Source organism: Clavelina lepadiformis, chromosome 8, assembly GCF_947623445.1.
Source record: "Clavelina lepadiformis chromosome 8, kaClaLepa1.1, whole genome shotgun sequence".
In the NCBI taxonomy this organism is placed as follows: Eukaryota; Metazoa; Chordata; class Ascidiacea; order Aplousobranchia; family Clavelinidae; genus Clavelina; species Clavelina lepadiformis.
In genome coordinates, this window is record NC_135247.1 from 7,887,109 (window position 1) to 7,907,711 (window position 20,603).

At 37.6% G+C, this 20,603-nt stretch overlaps 4 protein-coding genes across 26 annotated transcripts in view; 2 read left to right on the forward strand and 2 right to left on the reverse strand.

Moving 5' to 3' along the window:
• The window catches only part of LOC143469487 (THO complex subunit 5 homolog), a 42,443-nt gene extending 35,853 nt beyond the window's left edge, over nt 1-6,590 (reverse strand). Inside the window, exon 1 of the mRNA XM_076967198.1 lies at nt 6,350-6,590. Within this exon, the coding sequence (XP_076823313.1) occupies nt 6,350-6,511 (162 nt within the window). The 5' untranslated portion in view covers nt 6,512-6,590. The remainder of the gene's footprint in view (nt 1-6,349) is intronic.
• A 514-nt stretch (nt 6,591-7,104) lies between these two features.
• LOC143469488 (uncharacterized) lies at nt 7,105-10,952 on the forward strand. Of its 2 annotated transcripts, XM_076967201.1 has the most exons (4): nt 7,105-8,409; nt 9,504-9,931; nt 10,069-10,184; nt 10,250-10,952. In XM_076967201.1, the coding sequence occupies exons 2-4, from the start codon at nt 9,749-9,751 to the stop codon at nt 10,278-10,280; spliced, it is 330 nt and encodes a 109-aa protein (XP_076823316.1). In that variant the 5' UTR covers nt 7,105-8,409; nt 9,504-9,748; the 3' UTR covers nt 10,281-10,952. The 2 variants fall into 2 exon arrangements, with proteins under 2 accessions (XP_076823316.1, XP_076823314.1); XM_076967199.1 differs by having other exon boundaries at nt 10,069-10,952.
• A 1,642-nt stretch (nt 10,953-12,594) lies between these two features.
• LOC143469501 (uncharacterized) lies at nt 12,595-18,497 on the forward strand. Of its 13 annotated transcripts, none has more exons than XR_013119123.1 (6): nt 12,601-13,093; nt 13,481-13,662; nt 14,053-14,119; nt 14,209-14,326; nt 14,477-14,578; nt 14,976-16,190. XR_013119123.1 is itself a non-coding variant. In XM_076967222.1 (5 exons), exons 2-5 carry the CDS (start codon nt 13,571-13,573, stop codon nt 18,495-18,497), a joined length of 411 nt encoding a protein of 136 aa, XP_076823337.1. In that variant the 5' UTR covers nt 12,595-13,093; nt 13,481-13,570. The 13 variants fall into 13 exon arrangements, 5 of the variants coding, with proteins under 5 accessions (XP_076823337.1, XP_076823342.1, XP_076823338.1 ...); XR_013119124.1 differs by having other exon boundaries at nt 15,687-16,190; XR_013119122.1 differs by having other exon boundaries at nt 12,602-13,093; nt 14,650-16,190.
• The window catches only part of LOC143469499 (nephrocystin-3-like), a 28,190-nt gene continuing 24,581 nt past the window's right edge, over nt 16,995-20,603 (reverse strand). For all 10 annotated transcript variants that reach the window (XM_076967214.1, XM_076967217.1, XM_076967218.1 and 7 more), the window contains 7 exons: nt 19,940-20,082; nt 19,241-19,409; nt 18,974-19,101; nt 18,487-18,651; nt 18,221-18,392; nt 17,955-18,100; nt 16,995-17,732 (listed from right to left, as the gene is read on the reverse strand). In XM_076967214.1, the coding sequence (XP_076823329.1) occupies nt 17,660-17,732; nt 17,955-18,100; nt 18,221-18,392; nt 18,487-18,651; nt 18,974-19,101; nt 19,241-19,409; nt 19,940-20,082 (996 nt within the window). In that variant the 3' untranslated portion in view covers nt 16,995-17,659. The remainder of the gene's footprint in view (nt 17,733-17,954; nt 18,101-18,220; nt 18,393-18,486; nt 18,652-18,973; nt 19,102-19,240; nt 19,410-19,939; nt 20,083-20,603) is intronic.

Consider the following 20,603-nt stretch of genomic DNA (forward strand, 5'->3'; position numbering starts at 1 on the left):
TCCGACCAAAAAATAATGTCTACGCACGACATCTACTGGTCAGTCGGCAGCAAAACCACGGGGAAAATGTCCTGGAGTACCTTCGTGCCCTTAAGATACTTGCTGAGGATTGTACTTTTGAAGCAGTCACAGCGAGTAAGTACCGCGACGAACTTATACGGGACTCTTTCATTAATGGCGTGAGTTCTTCGCTCGTACGTCAACGCCTGTTGGAGATAGATGATATCAACCTACAGCGAGCAGATAACTTAGAGCGAGCTCAATTGCAATCGAGCTCAATGGGCTCTGTCAGTACCGGCCCTCGCCTGGTGGCTTCGGCCCAATCAACGTTGCCCGCTTTGCCACCGAGAGAAAGTACACTACAAACTGGAGGATCACTAGCTGTCGCTCCGAAAGTACGTGAATTGAGGACTCAGAAGACTTGCTTCTACTGTGGCGGTGCGCTACATAGTCGTAATTATTGTCCCGCCCGTGATCGAGAATGTCGCAATTGCGGAAAAAGAGGCCATTTCTCAAATGTCTGCCGCAGTAATCGCTCTTTTCTACAAACTGCTAAGCAATCCAAGGGATCAAGTGAACTATCAGAACGGTATTCTGCCATCGCCGCTAAAACATCTGGGACCTCATTTCTGACAGGCGCTCCCGGCTGCCTCCAGCGTACAGTCGTCAACGCTGTCATTGAAGGCCGACTCGTTAAAGCCTTGTTAGACTCCGGAGCTTCAGAAAATTTTATCGATAGCTCTTTAGCTGAAAACATCAATTTAAAACCGGAAGGAAAAGTGAGTGATATAACCTTGGCTTCCACTGAACTGCAGTTGGAAACACAAGGTCATGTTAAAACAGCCATTCAACTGCTCGGCCGGAGCTACTCTAACGTTGTGCTGGACGTAATGCATAACTCTTGTGCCGATATCATCTTGGGGCAAAAGTTTCTACAAAGACATGAGGCTGTTACTTTCGAATTTGGTGGAGCTGAAAATCCTCTTGTAGTGTCCGCTGCTTCGGAAAAGGTTTTCGCGGTAGCGGTAGCCAATGTTGACCCACCCAACTTGTTCGAATTTATGCAAAAGGATTACTACCCTGTCGCTTCTCGCACTCGTTCCTACTCAAGGGAAGACTCCGCCTTCATAAAAGCCGAAATTAAAAGATTAATTTCCGAAGACATCATTGAGCCGTCGAAATCGCCTTGGAGAGCTCAATTACTAGTGGTGCGAAACCGAGAAAAATGTCGTTTGGTGGTCGACTACTCGCAAACTGTCAATCGCTTCACTTTGCTCGATGCTTATCCGCTTCCACGCATCGAGGACATTGTCAACAAGGTTGGAAAGGACAGATACTATAGCTCACTCAATCTACGGTCGGCCTACCACCAGGTACCGATTCGAGCGGAGGAACGCCCATTCACTGCGTTTGAAGCTTTGGGTCGCCTGTATCAGTACAAAAGACTTCCCTTTGGTGTTACAAACGGTGTGGCCGCCTTTCAAAGAGTGATTGACGATTTCATCCGACGTCATAAGCTAAAAAAGGTATTTGCATATTTGGACGACGTAACAGTTACTGGCGCGACGATAGAAGAACATGATCAAAATTTAGAAGCTTTACTAAATGCCGCGAAGCTTACTGGATTAACTTTCAACGAAGAGAAGTCAAAACTGCGTCAGCAAACCATAAACCTGCTTGGGTACCAGATATCCCACAATCAAGTGAAGCCGGACCCCGAAAGACTCCGCCCGCTACTTGACATGGCTCCACCGAAATCCCCCCGGGAACTTAAAAGAATTTGTGGCATGTTTGCATACTATTCCAAATGGATCGAGAATTTTTCCGGAAAAGCTGGCCCCCTTTTTAAGGCTACCGATTTCCCTTTGAACGCTAAGGCGTCAAATGCTTTTGCCGAGTTAAAAGAAGAAATTGTTAAAGCTAGTGTCAGTAGTATCTCTGAAGATATGCCGTTCGAGGTTGAGTGCGATGCATCCGACTACGCCGTTGCAGCCACTTTGTCACAAGGAGGGCGCCCAGTGGCGTTTATGTCTCGCACGCTCAGTAAATGTGAACGACGTTATCCTTCTATTGAGAAAGAAGCTACTGCTATCATAGAAGCGCCCTTTCAAGAGTTTGTGCCACAGTGGATTGCCTAAAAGACTTGTCATCGCTTCATGATTCCTTCGGACATCCAGGCTACGCTCGACTCTATCATTTCATCCGTGTTCGAAACCTTCCATACACTAGCGAGGAAGCAAGAACCGCTTGTAAGTCTTGTCGTGTTTGCGCCGAGGTTAAACCCCGCTTTTTTAAAAGACCGCTTGAGACACTCATCAAAGCTACTCACCCGTGGGAACGTTTGAGTATGGACTTCAAAGGACCTGTTAAAGGAACGAAGCCATATCTATTAGTAATTCTTGATGAATATAGTCGTTATCCTTTTGTTTATCCTTGCAAGAATATGTCTTCAGACACAGTTATCGATTGTCTCTCCGACCTCTTCTGCTTGTTTGGTTTTCCGGCATACATACATAGTGATCGAGGATCCAGCTTCATGAGTCGGGAACTTAAAGATTTCTTAATGGCTCGAGGAATTGCGACAAGTTATTCTACTCCGTATCATCCTCAAGGGAACTCGCAATGCGAAAGTACAAATCAAACGATTTGGAGAACTATAAAACTCCTCTTGTCCTCCTACAAAACCTCAGAAGAACATTGGGAACGTGTTCTCCCTCAAGCTCTACACGGAATTAGGTCGTTGTTGTGTACGGCCACTATGAAACCCCACATGAAAGAATGTTTCCTTTTCCAAGACGGGCGACTCTAGGAAGCTCGATGCCTACGTGGTTGCTGAATCAAGGAACCGTGCTGCTGCGTCGATTTGTGCGAAACAAAGGCGATCCCGTCTGCGATCCTGTCGAATTAATGATGGTGAACCCCACCTTCGCACGAGTTAAATATCCAAATGGAAGGGAGAGTACGGTGTCGACTTCCGACCTTGCACCTTGCCCACAAGCAAACCCGGCTGACGATGACATTGAGGAAGTCACAGCGTCGGATGTCACTCCACCGTTACGTCAACCGGAATTACGTTTGCCTACAGGCACTGTAGACGGTGTGCGGACAGAAACTGACATTCGAAACGATGGAGACCAGGAAACGTCTTCCATGGAGACTGATTCACAAACCCCGCGGCGCTCCACGAGAGAGAGAAGACCTCCACAAAGATATGGCGAATGGACTTTGTAGTTTTTTCAAACATTGTAATTACTTATTATTATTAATACTTAATAATAATTTAACCGGGGGTGAATGTGGTGACATTCCAATGTATTAACATTCCTTTGTTTACGCCTTGCCTCACGCCTTAATTGTTTACGCCTTGCCTCACGCCTTAATTGCTTCGCCGCCTTAAATAGAACTGTAGAACGTCATTTCAGTAGCAAGCGCAGTGTCGGTGGGTCGGCTGCTTAATAGTATAAGTTCACATATATATAAATGTTATATAGCTGTCACGTTTCGCCTAACTGATTCTATTTGTTTTAGGTCTGTTCAATTCTGTTTTTAATAAAGCCTAAGTTGCTCGAATTTAGTGTTTGAGTTTCAAGGTTATGACAACGAGTGTGCTAGCATCAACAGAATATATGGGTTTCATGATGAATGTAAGATTTATTTATGATTTGTTTGAAATTATTTTCTTTTTTACAAATGCATTAAAATCGAATGATTTGCTCTGGTAAGACCCTAAGTGTTTGACATTTATAATAAAACCAAAGAAACTTGAATTGCCAGTTTTCGCCATTTATATGTATAGTATATAATTTATTAAAAATACCTCCTAACGGTCTAGTGCAGGGGTGTGCAACCTTTACTACAGGAGGGCCAGATATAAATAACTGGGTGTTTTTGTTAATTTTAATTAACATAAAATATTGACTAAAAGTAAAATCATTAAGTGGCCTCTAACTTTGAAACTTTTGGCTTCAAGAAAATTTACATATCAATAAGAAAGTGGCCGTTTAGCTGATCCACAATGAACTTCAATTACATTCAATTTTTTTAGGCCTTTTAACGTTCATACGCGGTATTATTATGAACCCTTTTTACATGGAGTCTTTAAGCGAGTTTATTTTGCTTTGCTGTCGTGCTTAGCTCTCAATTCGAAAATTAAAAAAGAAAATTGATTAATATTAAAATTGGGAATTATGCATAGGCTTAAACACCTACTTACGATAGAACAGACAAAACCGGTTAATCGCATACTGTCTAAACTCATTTATCGTTTTATAGCATACACAACTGAAGTCCTGAATCAATTCCTATCTAACATTAAGTAAAAACATTGGTTAATCACATACCGCTTAAAGGAATACATCAGATTACGACAAAAGGTTTTTGTCTTAGTTACTGCTTTTGTTTGGTTAATTGCATATTTTCGTGGGCAAAATGTTCCAACAAAAAATGTTTGTAAGTCATGTGTTTCATGACGCAATAATTCAGTTTTCTTTTAAATTCAAAGCTGGTTTTCTTTCTGCGGAATAGCAGACAAAATACCAGTGATGTTCTTTAAGTCGTCATAAGCGTCACTTTCATTCTTTATCATATCGCAACTTGTCTGTTTTAGTTCGTTTTTAATGACTTGATAATTTCGCTCCATTGCATATCTTTTTGCTGCATGGTATGGTACGAATAGATGACCTCTTGGAAAATATTGATGTTTCTCTAAAGGAGAGGATGAGCAAATGCTCCGCTTTTAGTAACGCTTTAGACGAGAGTACGAACTTAATCTATACTGAATCATCGGCAGTTTAAGTCGTTTCTGGAAGCGCTTGACTCTGATTACCCGGGTGTAAACTGTTTTTGTGCAGTTAGATGACTAAGCAGAGCTGCCAGTTTATAGAGATTCTGGAATCTCAAGGAGGATATTCAAGCTTTTATAGAAAGTAAAGATCAAGACGTTTCTTTCCTCAAAGATGATTAATGGCTGAACAATTTTAATTTTTTAACCAACATCAACAAGCACCTTCCGGAACTGAATGTGAAGCTGCAAGGAAAATACGAGTTAGTCAACAAGACGGTCGAACATAATTCCTCATTTATATAAAAACTTCAACTCTTTCAATCTCAGTTGAGCCAAGCATCTTTCGCTCACTTTCCTTGTCTGGAAAGCAGAAAGTTCAAGTTCAAGGGATTAACTGTGAAAAATATGATGGGATGGTTAAAAAGTTAACTAAAGCATTTGAAACTTGCTTTACAGATTTCAGAAATCTAGAAGTCAACTTTCAACTTTTTGCTCATCCATTTGACCTGGTTGTTGAGAATATTACAATGAAAATCATTTGCTTACTTTTTACAAAAGCTACCTACACGGTAATTAAACAAATCTAGAAAATCAAGCGAAAAAAATGATCTCTCTTTTCGGAAGCACATACTGCTGTGAGCAGTTCTTTTCAAAAGTGAAGCTGTTCAAGACAAAATGCAGGAATCAGCTTACTGATGAGCACTTGCTAAGTCTACTTCGAGTTGCCACTTCTTCTGTCAAAGCTGACATTGGCAAGATATCTGGAGAGCGAAGATATCATGATGCCTGATAATTTTGTTTTGAAAGGCCCGTACGCCGGTATATATGGAATATATTGGTTTATCTGGTAGTGACGTTTGTGTGACTTTGTTAGTTTAGTTTTGTAGAATACACAATCGTTTGTTCATGGTATACCATACTTCTAGAGAAGATTGATTAAATGCATATATTGGATAATCGAATAAAAAATGTTTATAGTCTGACAAAGATAAAATGTCTGACAACAGTTTTTAGTTTAAATAAAAGTAAGCACAATGTGTTTGAGGGGCAGGTTGGAAGCGTAGGTCAATATATCGTTACTACAGTACTGTACCTGTAAAACGCACTGTGATAATGCTTTAAATAACAACTTTCACATTGTGCTGCTCCAAAGTTCGCACAATGGGGAAATCCCAATATATATTTAATTTGCCTCCCAGATTTTTCATTTTCTTTTCGAAAATCAATGTCAATGTGTACCGACACACTTGCCAGGATGAGATTATTCTACTGTAGATATGATGTTCGTCATTTGGAGAAATGAAGTTATAACTCGCATGATTGTGCGAGTATACCGGAAATGATAACAAATTTCACAAAACTAGAAATTTTTGTTCCTTTATTAGCCTATTTCGCAAAAAACTCAACTGCACCTATTATAACCAAGTTGACTACGTTTGTAGGTAGTACAAACAAAGTAGTTTAGTAGGTTTAGTTGGCTTAATTTATATACAAAATATATTATCAAACATAAAAAAGTAAAATAAAATTAAGAATATTAATCCAAACAAAATTTAACTACTATACCTGCATTCTTAATTCCGTAACTTCTGATTTGTGGTCACCAGGTTTAGATTTCAATTCAGCCACTTTAGTCATGATGTTTCGAATATTTTCACAAACTTTAGAATATGATTTCAATTCCTCATTAATATCCAATTCCATAATCTTGCCCTTGCTAACATCCATATCTTAGCAAGTAACCATTCAGCCTCAAGACTTGTAGTTAAAGGCTAATATAGTTCAACCTTAAAAGACAAAAATGACAATTGATAATAATGTTGCCATAACTATTGATAATAACGTCCCGACTGATAAACATGGTAGATAAGAAACTCCATCGAAACTGTTGAACCTGCAGAAAAAATCGGAATACATGCTCAAAGCTAAAATGCCGCAACAGAAAAGTGGATTTGTGAAACACCTGCCGGTGTACAGTTTGTGGGAAATGCTCTATAAAAACTTGCCCTAACTGTGTTGATTGAATATAACCAGCGTTTACTTATCTTCGTGAACTGTTGCAGTTGTTATTTTGCAAACAACAACATTTTTCTCCTTTAAGCTAATATTCAAGATTTGTGGTTTATCGGTATGCCTACCAGGTTGCGTTTTCAATTGTTTGCTTTCTTCCGAATAAATTATAACATGGTGTGTGGTTATTTTTAAAGTGAAACGGATGACATTTAATGCCATTTCTACTTCAAGGATCCTTTCTCACTAAATAAAATGAACGAATTGCATTTTATGCGTCAAATGGTGCACTTGGTCGTTCTAGCCTACACAGGAAAAAATAGTGACTGATAATAGTCCACAATTTTCATCATTGACTAATAAAATGCCACTTTCGTCCAAAAAAATACTCCCCACGCCTTATTTTGGTCCAAGTACCATAAACCTGCCTACATACAGTTCGCAACGCCTTTTTATGGCTAACTACGCACCACCGATGCATTGGAAACAATTATGGCTAAATAAAACCCAGTGTACGATGTGATTGGCGTTTACTTCGTTACAAGTGCAAAACAAGTGGCTTAATGTCATTCGTGTCACGTAATATATTCAGCCACTTGACACAGTCGGAGTTACCGGCTTAATAGTTGCTGTTACCGCGATAAACACCACATTAATATTTAGATGGTGACATTTCGTCACTGTTTAAAACCTTTCTTATCCCTGCAATGCCATAATTTCATGAGTTTTTTACTAAATGCAAAGCTGTAAAAGGACGAAGGAACTTAAAAGTTTTCCCACGTAAGTACAGTAGGCCAAGATTTTTTTACAAATTTCATTACCCAAATTATTTTCCCCAAATGGTAAAGGCTTTTTTTAAATAATCCGGAAATGTCAACGCACACAAGTGCTACGAATACTTCATTCACTTTTCACAAAAAAATACGACATCTAGGCTAACAATCACAACAAAAATGTTCAAGGTAGGTTTGCTTGTTTGTGTTTTGGTGTTGAGGTAAAGCAAGTTTGATGCCATTTTGAGTTTGGGGTAGGGTCAATTACATAAACATAATCTCTGGGTTGAGGTTGTTTGCACCCAGACTTACTTTCCTTGGACAATTTTTATTTTTTAGGTTGTGCCAGGGAATTGGAATTTTTATCTCTTCCTGTAATTTTCAATTTGACAAGCGTAACGAAAACTGGAGTCGCGAACATGTTTCCGCAAATGGTTGTGGTAAAGTCGAATCGAATTGCATGCATAATTTGAGATCTGATAGCTGGTACAGTTTCTACAAATAAAGAGCTTCATGATTTAGCACACAAAACCAAGTTTTTGGAGAACTATGCATAAAGTATTGCGGCTAACGATTACATGCAGGCAAACTAACTGGCCACGAAAAAGGAAGTTGAGAGAATTGGGTAGACCTGGAGTATATTTAGCCGGAAAGAAAAAAGTCTCAAAATAAGTTGGGAAGTATCCAACAATCCAACCAATAAAAGACAACTTTGCGGATGATGTCTTACACAAGTCTAGTAATACTTTCTTTTCAAACACCACACTGCAGAGATGGACCCTTGGTTACGAAATTTCGCTTTCAAGAATGGTTTGCATGAAGCTTTCATTAAAGGGATTGAAGGTTTGTTGGCAATTCTGTTGTTTTTCCAGGCATTACATATGTGGCATTTTGTTTTGCGGCAACCGATTATTCCATTTTTATTGTAAAACTTCATAACTTGTGGGAACAAAGTTATTAAACTTAAAACTTCTATTGCTGTTCAAAACAACTTAGTTTCAAAAGCTTTCTGCTCCGTTTGCAAAACTTCCTTGTAACTAATTTCGCCTGCCGGTGGTGAGTTACGCGCGTTACGTTTTTACTTCGCACTTGATCCCAGAGTGATTCCATGCGTAATCAATGATTCGTAGAAAAAGCAAAAACAGAGGACGACGACGACATTACACATAACGCAGTAATGCTTGAATTGCGTGCGATTGCTAATACAAAAAAAGCTTTGTAATGTAGCCAAGACTGTTTTATTTTGCAACCATGAACCGTTGCGAACTATTTTCAAGCTTTGCGACATTGTTATGAAGGAGACCGGAGGGGCATATTTTTATGTAAAACACTGATCAGTAGCATTACCAAAGCTAATTCAAAACGTTCAATATACTCCATTTGCACATATGTCTGGCTGTTGTCCGGCCAAAAATGAATCGATTTACATTCTGTTGTACCAACACGAGGAACGAGCTCCGTGATATTAAATGATTAAATTACTTTATTATGTAAAAGTCGGTTTACGCAGCGTTAATTGGTGGTGTACACACTAAATTTTATTACAATAGATATAATATGCATTGTATTTGAGTACTGTATTAGAGATTTAATGCTAACGTAAACTTAGTAAATTTTGCAACTTGTTCCAAAATTATAGCCCTTAGTTTTACGGTCAAAAATGTAAACCTGTCTTTATTTTTAAAAAGCAAAGTTTGTGATTACTGCACTGCTTTTGCGTTATTATATTTCATTACGTTGGTAACTGCCATGGCTACTGTAATACATACTATAATAAAAATACATACCTATTATATATGTATTGTGTACAAGTTTGTAATTTGTATAGTGCTATATTTTGCGCAATTGAAATAATTTATCATAGTTTAAAAAAAAATATAGAGGATTTATAAGCGTTACCATTTTAACGAATAATTTACAATATGTGCACTTTGCAGTTGCCACAGTCACAGTACACGATCTGCCTTCATCTATTCAAGAAGTTGGAACTAATATCAGTCCATTCAGTCTCAAAGACAGAAGACTTCTTGAAAGATTTTTTGGAACAGCGATGGAGCAGTTTTTGGTGGAGGTGAACAGTGGTTTGTTGTGAGTTAGGATCTAACAAACAAGATTTTGTATTTTCATTGTGGCAGTGAAGCCCTGTTCATTTGCCCATATCCGAAAGCGATTCAACAACCAAATGGCAGCCTTAAATAAATTCACAATGACGCCACTTCTGAAAAAGAAAAATCACCTAAACGAGGGGGAAGAAATGTCATTAATAGCGATCAAGAGGAGGATGGAAGTTATCAAAAAATTTCCTGGTGACGAACGCACTGCAAAGACTTTAGAAAAGTACCCATCATACAAGTTGAAAGAAAAGGTAAGTGTGATTTTAACTGATATTTCATTAACTTAAGCATAAAATTTAAACAACAGGCTCTGCTTTTTGTCGTTAGTAAACATAAGATACAAAATCGTGTCAACGTTATTGTTGAAACGTTTTCTCTATTTTTGCAGTGCATAACCGACATTGCTATATTCTTTGGATATTCCTCTAAAGAAAACATGGTGAACAAGTGCCGGTTGCGATTTTGTAATTTCATCGAGGGAAGGTCATTGTGCTGTGAAACAGGGTGTGTATGCCTAATGGGATTTTCCAAAGTTATGAACCAACTAGAAGCAGTTTCTTCTCCTAAAGAGCTATCTACTGTCATCAAGCTTATGAATGATGGAAGCGTAAAGCTCGTTAAAGATCGAAATCAGCCACATAAGTTGTGTGCAGGTACTAAATGAGATCCGGGACCCGGATCAGTTGTTGTTGACCAATTGCAATTTGTTGATTTAGGAAAATCTGAAATTTTTTGTGTCTATTATCTCTGCTTTGTGTGCATTTTATCCTGGATTTAGCATATCCTGCTGCAGGTAAAAAGTTGTGGGGCGATCGCAAAAATTGGTTACTTCTTCAGTTTTCAATTTTCCAACGTTGTGTGAATATGGGTCATGTATAGCCTAATTACATTTTATTTCTAATTATGAATTCTCAAAGTTGTATTTCTTGTCCGAATGTCTTTACTTGTTGCATCATATGCAATATACGGTTTTATTACATTAACCAAAATAATAATTTTAAATAATAATAATTTCGCTTGAATGTTTACATTACAGTATTTCGAAACGAGGAATGTTTGTTTGCCTTCTTTAAGTTTATTGTAAAAACTTTATTATTATTGCATTTGTAGCCTATATAGTTTTTAGTTGACTATATGCCATTTTCCTTAGTTTCGTTCTCGTAGCTTGTGGTAGACGGCATCAAGCCGATTGTGAATTTTGAAAGTAATCGCTTTTTCTTTTCTTTGACTTTTTTGGAAGGATACATAATTAAAATTTTGTCAGACTGGTAATTATGCATTTTGGTCACGTGATGTTCAAGTGCGACATTTCAATTGGCATGGATTAAGCCAGGGAATCCCAGGCTGGTCTAGGTTCTATATGGGCGAGTATTTAGCCAGGTTTACATTAACTAGGACGCTCGCGGCTGAATATGGGGATATTCATAACCAAACACAATTGGAAAGGATTTAGTCGTTTCAGACTAGTATTTAGCCGCAAGAAGGACTGTATTTATCCAGCTGGTAGTGGCTAAATACCGGGATATTCATAACCATTTTTTTGGAACGCATTCAGTCACTTTTTTTTCCTGTGTAGGTAGTTTAAAAGGGTATGTTCGTAACAAAATACTTGAGAAAAAAGTAGATTGCTGAAATTGCAACTTATATAGCTACTGCAAAAAAATCAAACATATAATCGTTACTTTTTCGTGTTAAAATACGCTGTTTGAAGCTTGGGCCGCGAGATGTTCACCAAACTCGGATTTGGGTAGCGTTCAAAAAAGTTTGGGAACCGCTGGTCGAGAACACTAAATGAAAATGGCATAAACTTCCACTTGGAGCAGTAACTTCCCAAAAAGTAAGCTTTTTGCCAAAAATTTACTTAAAACAATTTGTTACTCCTATTCACTGCTTTCTCCTATTCAGTTGACCTGGTGGTCAGTTCTAAATTCGAACAATACTATATAAAAAAAAAATCAACAAAATCCCAAAATAAAGAATTGATGTTGTCTGGACTGTGTATACCAAATTTTAAAGTAAAATAAAAAAACAGGATATAGTTTTGCGCTCAAAAGGTTAACTTTATATTTTTCGGCACGAGCTTTCGCAAGCATAACCTTGCTTCTTCAGGTGTACTGTGAAATGGTAAAAAATCTGAATATTTTTCAAAGCTCGTGTCGAATAAAATAAAGTTAACCTTCAAAATAAAAAATGGGTGACAATCGGAACTTGCACAAAGGTTGGCTCGGTAACTCAGTCTGGAGTGATGAGGAATCATCGCCTAGGAATCACCGTTTAAGTTGTGCAAATACTTTTCTCAGTCCGAGTTTAAGGATTATCATACCATACCCAGAGGTGGGCACGAGCAAGCTTCTTTTTTTAGGAGCGGTCTCGAGAGCATCGCTTTTTCTTCAACGTTGGAACAAAATCGCCCCCGCGCTTGTTTCTAAGAGTTATTCGCTCGTCGCTCTTTTTTTTGCCAAAAAAAAGGCTATGAACCAACAAAATGAATACAAATGGTTCAATTGAAAAAATTTTATCGTAACTTTATCGACTTTGTGTGTGACTTACTTTTGCATGAGACGCGAAAGCGATATTTCTTGTAGGCTTCGTGAAGTGCGCTGTCATTAACCGTTCAGCAATGTGACTGCCATAGTTTCCATACTGAAGTTAAGGTCGTAGCAATAGTTATCAAAGGACAGTTATTAGGCCTATGTCACATTACAAACATCGTTTTTTATTATTGCCCGGTTTCGGGAAACGGCAATGTGGGCCAAGAGACGAGTGCAGATATCACACGCATTTCAATTGCATTTACACAGAAAAAAAAGCTAGATATGGTTGTTTTGTGTGCATAAAATATAACAAAAAGTAGGTTACATAATAAGTTAATATGTACCAAACGTTCGTAACAGCAGCTCCATTGTAACATAATTATATGCAAGTTTCGTAATTATTGTCAATTACAAGCAACATTATTTGAAAGCGAAAATATTACATTGTTGAATGCAGACATCTATAATTCTAACCTGAGTCGAGCTAACAAACAGTTTCTGCTGGCAAACACTGTCTGCTAGCTTTACAAAAGTAAAGTGGGCTTCAGTAAGATGACTTTACGAAAACAAACTACTAATTTCGATGGGGGTGAGGGTCAAATTAAACAATGACCACCAACCACCAAGTTAAAATAGGAAAATGACGCCCTTTCTTGCGCATATTTCCAAGCTGCGGGTTATCGAATTTGGAAAAAGCTACGTCGGTAAACGGCTAGCCGGTTACGCAATTGGTATTTTCTTACTGCAGTAAAAGGGTGGCCGGTAAAGTAGACACTTATTTTACCGCCCACAGTTTACCAAAGTTGGAAAATAGAAAACAGTTAACATCAGTTTTACTAGTCAGTGAATGGACCCTTTCCGAGTTATACTGTCTGAGTGGTAAGATTTTTTCGATCGCTTATAGCCTACTTAATAATAGAAAATGTGGACACACTTTGATTCTTTCTTAAATGACAAACGTTCTGACCATTGCGATAAACATTACGATATTTACGCGCCGCGTTTGAATGTAATAGCCTAACTCAGTTTGTATTTACTTCTAAGTTATAGTTGATTATTTTAAACTTTGCTTTACATGCCAAACAAAATTAGCCTGTGTAACGTGCTGCAGATTATACGCAAACTCTTACGTATTTTATGTCACAATCTTCGCCGACCATGTATCTAGACGTCATATCGGACAAGCCTAGTGCTGTGACATTTGTAGTGATGTGTTAAATTGCAATTTGAGCATGTTATTAGGAAAGTTGTATTGTCTTTAACTAGATTCGTGGATTCATTCACTATGGGTGAACTCAACCCTGGCCAACGCAAGCAAGCAACACAGGCAAGCTGCAAGCATAGCCTAACGGAAAGATGGAAGAAAAACGATCAAGAAGAAAGAAACTACCTATCTCTGTGAACAATTCTACATCATTTTCGATCTGCTTCCGACTAAGTCTTAGGCGGTAAAGTGTATTACTCGTATCTGAATATTCTGTAGCTTATTTCTAGTTGTTATCATATTTCATGATAGTAATGACACAAATACTTAATACGTTTTCCTAAGCTTATGTTACTTTACTGATTGTATGTCCCCAAGGACAACAAGCACGTAAACTCATGCTATAGTTATATCTTATATTTGTTCTGCCTAATCCACTCATCGTATAATGATAAACCAGAACTTTAATTTGAAATAAAGTTAATGTGTTCTTTACCTGCTATCGACTTCTATATTTATGTATTTTTTCAATCTTATGTTTTGAGGAAGACGATTTTTTATTTTATTTGTCCACCAAGTGTGATCCTGATGCAGTGTTTGCTTTATTCCTTTGCCTCTCCTTGAAACTTTTCAGGTCGTATGCTATAATTGGTTCTGAATTTTGTTCCTCGTACAATCTGTTCAACATCCGTGCATGCAAGGTTTTTGCATCCAAATTTTCCTTTTCTGAAATTAATATTTTTTCGTCATTGCCAAAGCCTTTTTATTCATAGTCTCGTTTTTTTTGTAGATTTCTCGATCTTATTGTGGAATATATTTTTCTCCGTCCCGAGAAAGGGCTCATCGGCAAGTGGGGAACAAATATCGTCTGTGTGCCTCCCCACCAGACCAGCATCTTTAGCTTAAATGTGAGTTTAGCAAATGATGGATATTATTTTGACGGGCAATACAAATTTTTTATCTTTTTCTGTTCCTTTTGGTGAAAGTTGCGTTTTCTTAAAGTATCACCCCAGTCGTGACCATGGTGAGCCTCTTTATGTAAGTGTTTTTGTTTATAGAGTGTTGTATCCTCTACATTTTTTCATTTCATTGGAAACAGCTGTTGCTTTCCCACGTTTGTATTAAGGGTGTTAATATTGCAAACTAAGAAGTTGATTCAGGTTAGTATTTAGATGAAAATTGATTAAGGCAAGATTAATACGTATACACTTTGTGTTTGTCCATTTTATAGGAAAGGTTGTAACTTCCCAGCAATGTGATGGTTCAGTCTTTTCTTTTATCCTGATAAGAAATTGGCCCTAGGCAGCTCAACATTTAAGTGCAATATCGGTAAACAAGATTGCACCATTTTAATTCGTGTTTTAGAGATTGTCACCCGAACGGCTCCGAAAATTTTGGTGTTTAGAAAAGTTTGAATTGGGCATTATTAATATGTGTTTGGGTATACTGAGGTTATTCTCGCAAGAAAATGTGTAGTTTTGATAGTAGGCTACTAGAGTGCTAATTATTATGGATAAGCATCCAAATATTTTAATCTTTTTGTTCGTATTCCTTCAGGGTTGCTATTGTTTGCAACAGCGGTTATGATCTGAAGATGGACTTAAACCCGGCCCAACGAAAATTTAAACCCAGCTCATGAACAATTTGAGCCCAGTTCATTTAAATTCTGAGCCAAGCCTATTGAAAAATTGAGCCCAGCCCATCAAAAAGTTAAGCACAGCCCACTGAAAATTTGGGCCCAGCCAATTTAATTTCTGAGCCCAGACCAGCATATGGAGAACGTGAGCTCACCCCATTTGACCTCGAAATGGGGTGAGCTCAAAATTTAACGGGTTAGGCTCAGGTTTTAGATGACCAGGGCTCAGAATTCTGATGGGTTGGGCTCAAGCCCATTTTTCAGTCATAACTACCTCTCCATTTTCCGAAGCAGTTTAATCTTGCACAATCGAACTGTTGTTAAAGGCTTAATCGCTTTGCACATGCATTTGAAGAACTCGCTTTGACCTAGGAGGGTTTCTTTACTTAATTTACCTGTTGAATTATCTGACTCTATTGTTGGGTGCGGTTAGAATACTCAACCTTTTGACGGCTGGAAGATTTTAATATAACAAACAGAAATAGCTTACAAGAAAAGGTTTTTATTATAGGTGCTGTACTCTTTCTCAATATTACGAAAAACCAAGAACATAAGTAATACTTCTGCTTATAAGATGTATATTGGGTTGCAATTACCATGACTTGCTTAGATAACTCGTTTGTTGATTTTAGTGATTCACTCAGCTAACTCACTCCGCTCGCTGGTAGAAGTGCGAGCTTATAAAACATGAAAGCGAAGGGAGTTAAAATGTTGGACATGAAAAACGCAGCAAGTCGTAGCAGGTGCAGGGAGCGAAACAATGTTTTGACAATGTGAGATACATATAGCAAAAGCTGACACATTGAGACATATATAAAAATAATTTAATCAGTGTAAAAGTTAAGCGGGCATTTCCAATAAAGATTTCTAATCAACACAGATGCTTGAAAATAACCTGGGAATGTAGGCCTACTAAAAGGAGTGTTCACACAAAGTTATTCAGAGCAACTTCCCAAATATCAATCGACATTTTAAGTCTTTATCAAAAAACAAGTTTATAACTTCAATCAATAACTAGAAAACACTTTTGCAAGAAATGATGAAATGGTATGAGAAAATACCACCCAGGCCACTGCAAATGTTTAGGCCAGGGATGTCCAACCTTTTATTATAGTGGGCCGCAGAACCTATTAAATTTCAAGAAAAATGGGTGCATAAAGTACTTACTTTTGGAGTGAAAATGACTAGCGGGCCGCAGGTTGGACATCCCTGGTTTAGGTTATAAAATAAAAGATGAATTCAATGTTATTTCATTTTATGCTTAACTGTATCGATCTTGATGTGGTTGATAATGACAAAAATGGTCTGGCCCCAAGATGGTCATAATAAGCGTTGTCTACTGTATTACGTCATAATAATGTCATCGATAACCAGATTTAGTTATTCACGTAAAATTTAACTGACTTTATAAACCAGTGTTTTGTTTACGAAAACAAGAGATGGGCTTAAACATTTAAAAATTAGTGACTCAAAACCGTCTCGAGTAGTTTTCCTGAAATCAACCGACGCCCCCCACCTGCAACTTTTCCACTAACCCCCGATTGGGAGTTACTGCAGTGGATGCTACCTTACTCTTCTGCTAGCTTTGTTCATTCTATTTTCTTATAAAAAGTCGGCTTTAGCCGGGGCCTGTAGCAAATGCTAGTCTTGCTACATTGTGTAAATCCGGCACTGGCTTTCAGTTTGGTGGCCGTACTAACCTACACTGTAGTTAACGTTTTACCAGGGCCGGCGCTACGGTTTTCTCTAATTTGTGTTTATGCGCGAAACCGGGGGTTACACACAGTGGGGCCCAATTTCGTAACTGTTAGGGGATCTTTAGTCATAGCCATGCCCCACTGTAATAGGCCTACAGAAAAAGATCGACGTTATTTTATTCTAACTGTAGTGTAACCAATACGCTAAACCATTGACCCCATTTAGGACTGCGTAGAGGAAAGAAGTATTACACATTGTATTCACTTTAGCTGCCACAACATAGCTGAAAAAGGTGAAAAAGCATCGCTTCGAAATCTGTGTTAAAAGATAATTTAATCCAGTGTTCCGCAAAGTAAAATAACAATCTTAAGCGACACAGCACGTTCTTACTTTACCACATTTCAAACAATTCCATTAATGTAACCAAATCAAACCAAACTCTGCTCGCTTTATTTAAACAACCCAGGCAAGAAAGCTCCCAATTTATGGCATACAATTTTGAAACGCTGTATACAACAACTTTGTATTACTGCAGGTATTCAATGCACTTTTAGTATTCAATGGCGAAAAATAAACAATAGTAATAGAGGTAAATGTTTCTTTGTTATTCACCAGTTTAAGTCAAAACTGCACAACAAATCGAGCAGACTAGTAGTTGTGTGAAGCAGCCACTAGTGGCAACCAAGATCACTTTTGGTGGCCAACTTTTGTCCATAGACGAAAATGTCATCCCGTTAAGTATTTTAGGACTTTGATATATAACTACCGTCTTGAGATGAGTGCTATACCTTCCTTTATCGCCAAGTTGTGCGAAGACTTTAATCAGTCGAGGACAACAATTTCCACACCGAAAAGTATTTCATTCATAATGGGAATTAATATGGACCATCTTTCATCAAGGCATTATTTATTTATGTGATTTATCACCCATGCTCTCTTTGTATACTTTAGCAGCCTCTTCCAAGTTGCCTTGCTGATACCTGTAAGCAGACTGGTTAAGTTGTCAAAAGAACTGGGTTCATAATAATGGTAGTTGATCAACTGAGTGACAGTTCATTTGAGTGACACATTGGTAAGTACTGTTCAAACTACAGTAATGGGTTAGGGTTAGGGTTAATTACGTCACTCCAATGAATAATTTATGTCATAATTATGTCACTCAGATGATATACAGCCCATAATAATATATCCAAAACACTTACAGAAGTACGGCTATGTTTCTAAGTGTTTGTGAAACTTGCTGACAACTTCCACCATACACATTGCGATAAATAACCAAGGCTTTCTTGTACAATGGAAATGCAGCATCAAGGTGTTTGGTTTGGCATTCAGCTACAGCAAGATCAACCTAATAAAATGTGACAATGGTTTCGTTGAAGTTTAACAGCGCCGAATCTATGACGTTCTCCGCACTTATAATCCGACGTCACTGTATACGAAATTTCACAAACTAAAAGCAATAACGTACCATCGCATTTGCTGTAGAGGTCGATTTTTCACCGGACACCTCTATTGATATCTGGAGAAGGTGTTCATATGAATGACGAGCTTTGTTGTGATCGTTTAGTTTTTTGTAAAGCACAGCCACATGTTTCAATGTACTGACTGTACTAGAATCATGCAAACCAAGCATTTCCTTTCTACAGAAGATATCCATAACTGACACTTTACTCAATCTGGTTCCAGTGCCAATGGAAGTACTGTACATTAAAACGAAAAGTATCCATTACCAACCTTATTGTTAAAGCATCTGACATACAATCCAATGCTTTTGAATATTGTCGACGCTCATTGTACACAGATCCTAGATTGTGTAGACATTGTGCAACTTCCAAATTCTTGCGGCCGATTAACTTTTCACGAATTTTGACGCTTCGTTTGAAGACTGACTCTGCATTTCTGGAAAAAGTGTAACGCAAAGGTAATTTATTTAAATAGTACTCTCTATTGCATGAATAATTTGTACTCCTAGGTTACTACAAAGCTTTTCAGTAATCACGTCTTTTTGCATCAAACTGCATTATTATTTAGCCAATTTTTCAAAGTCATTTTAAGCGAATTACACTTTTTATTATTTCTGTACATGTGTACTTGTACAGTATATTGTATAATATTTATACACATTTTTAACATTCAAGATAAAATAACCTACACATTTCACCATAGTAATATTAATGTACTTATGTATTAGGAAGGTAGATTCATTTTTATAGAAACTTACTCTAAATTATTTTGTAAGTGATAGAGAACTCCTAAATCATAGAGAGCTTGTGCAGTTTCAAGAGAATCTTCTCCCAATGTTAACTCTTCAAGTGTTAGAGTCCTTTTTCTTATTCGTTCCAAATGATTCTACGTGAATGCAGTATCACGTAATTGCAAATACTTAAAGTGGAAATTCCAATACCAACAGTCTAACTCTCATGCCATACATTATAAGACATATACGATATAACTCAAACACGAATGCACTCAAGTTTGAACATATTACCAAAGAAATTTTCCCATTTCTCTTGGTTATTGAAATGACTCTTAATTGCAATTGATTTGCATAATCCCGGCGTCCAGTTTTACGAGCAATTTTAACTAAGGCACTGAGCTCCTGGGCAACCCTTGGGTGATCTGAACCAGCTGCACTTTCAACAAGCTCTAACGACTGTCTGTAACGATAATGTATATCAGTTATTGACACACAATTGTAATAGGCAAGTGTGCTTCCTGAGTTTAGCTCCATTTAAATGCAGCAAAAATTGAGCGGAGCACTAAATTTCTGAGATTTCAGGCCTCAAAAGGAGCTTTACAACCCTTTGAAATAAAATGCATTCTCATATTTATGAGTACAGTAGTTGGCAACTTATGATATACAATTTTGAAACACTGTATAAAACGATTTAGAACCACCGCTTAAAAGGTTCTGTAATGCTGTATAAAACCATTTTGAAACACTACATAAAACAATTTTGCAATGCCACGTAAAACCATTTCGAGATGCCATTTACTCGCCTATTGCATGTTTTTCTAGGTTTTAGTCGATAAGTGCAAACAAGAGAATGCAATGAATGAAACGGAATGAAGATGTATAGCTAAAAAAGTGATTTAGTGAGGAGGGCCACGTAACAATGCCTCCTAAATACACCAGTGTTTATTGGTAAAAAGGACAGGGTCAAATATTATATACTACTATTACTACCTATAAAGGGGTTCAGCAGCACTTAATTTACCCCACTGCACATAGACTGAAGCAAGGTGGTGCAGTGTATCAGCAATAGCTGGGTGATCTGGATCCAGGACAGTTTCCTGGATTTCTAGAGATCTTTGGAGAGCTGCTACTGCCTGTTAAAAACAAAGAATGCTCAAGCTCAAAGAGTAACTTTTAATCTTCCAAGTTTTTCATGCCTTTTAGTACAAATAGGGATGGTCTGACAGAAACTCAAGTTGGCTCTATAGAATGGGACATTGAAAGATTAATGATTTGGGAGAACTTAAGCATTGCCATAACACAAACTGGGCGTAACGCTCTAGAGAAAACGCATTCATAATAATGCATTTGGGCAAAGCATTAACAGTTCTTGCTCCAGGTGAACAGTTTCAAATTCAAGCAGAAAACTAAAACATGAAATAAAGACTGTGTTCATCAGACAAAACACAGAAAAATTTAGTAACCAGAGCTCAAATGGTGGGGAACATTTGATGAGTTTAGAAGTCATGCAAGCCCAATAACATAAATTTCATGCCATACTGTCAGTTTTAGCTGATTTCAGTGCCAGTTTCAATAAAGATTTGTTGAAACTGAATATCGTCAAGTCACTTAAAATGTGTTTTCGCAACCAATGTTTTCGCGTTGTTAAAATTCC

Excerpts from the sequence above, each read along its gene's own strand:
- LOC143469488 (XM_076967199.1), top strand. The coding sequence starts at position 9,749 with ATGGCAGCCTTAAATAAATTCACAATGACGCCACTTCTGAAAAAGAAA. Across the intron at positions 9,932-10,068 it reads CATACAAGTTGAAAGAAAAG|TGCATAACCGACATTGCTAT; the intron begins GTAAGTGTGATT and ends CTATTTTTGCAG.
- LOC143469501 (XM_076967222.1), top strand. The coding sequence starts at position 13,571 with ATGGAAGAAAAACGATCAAGAAGAAAGAAACTACCTATCTCTGTGAAC. Across the intron at positions 13,663-14,208 it reads TTCCGACTAAGTCTTAGGCG|ATTTCTCGATCTTATTGTGG; the intron begins GTAAAGTGTATT and ends TTTTTTTTGTAG. Across the intron at positions 14,327-14,476 it reads CCAGCATCTTTAGCTTAAAT|AGTGTTGTATCCTCTACATT; the intron begins GTGAGTTTAGCA and ends TTTTGTTTATAG.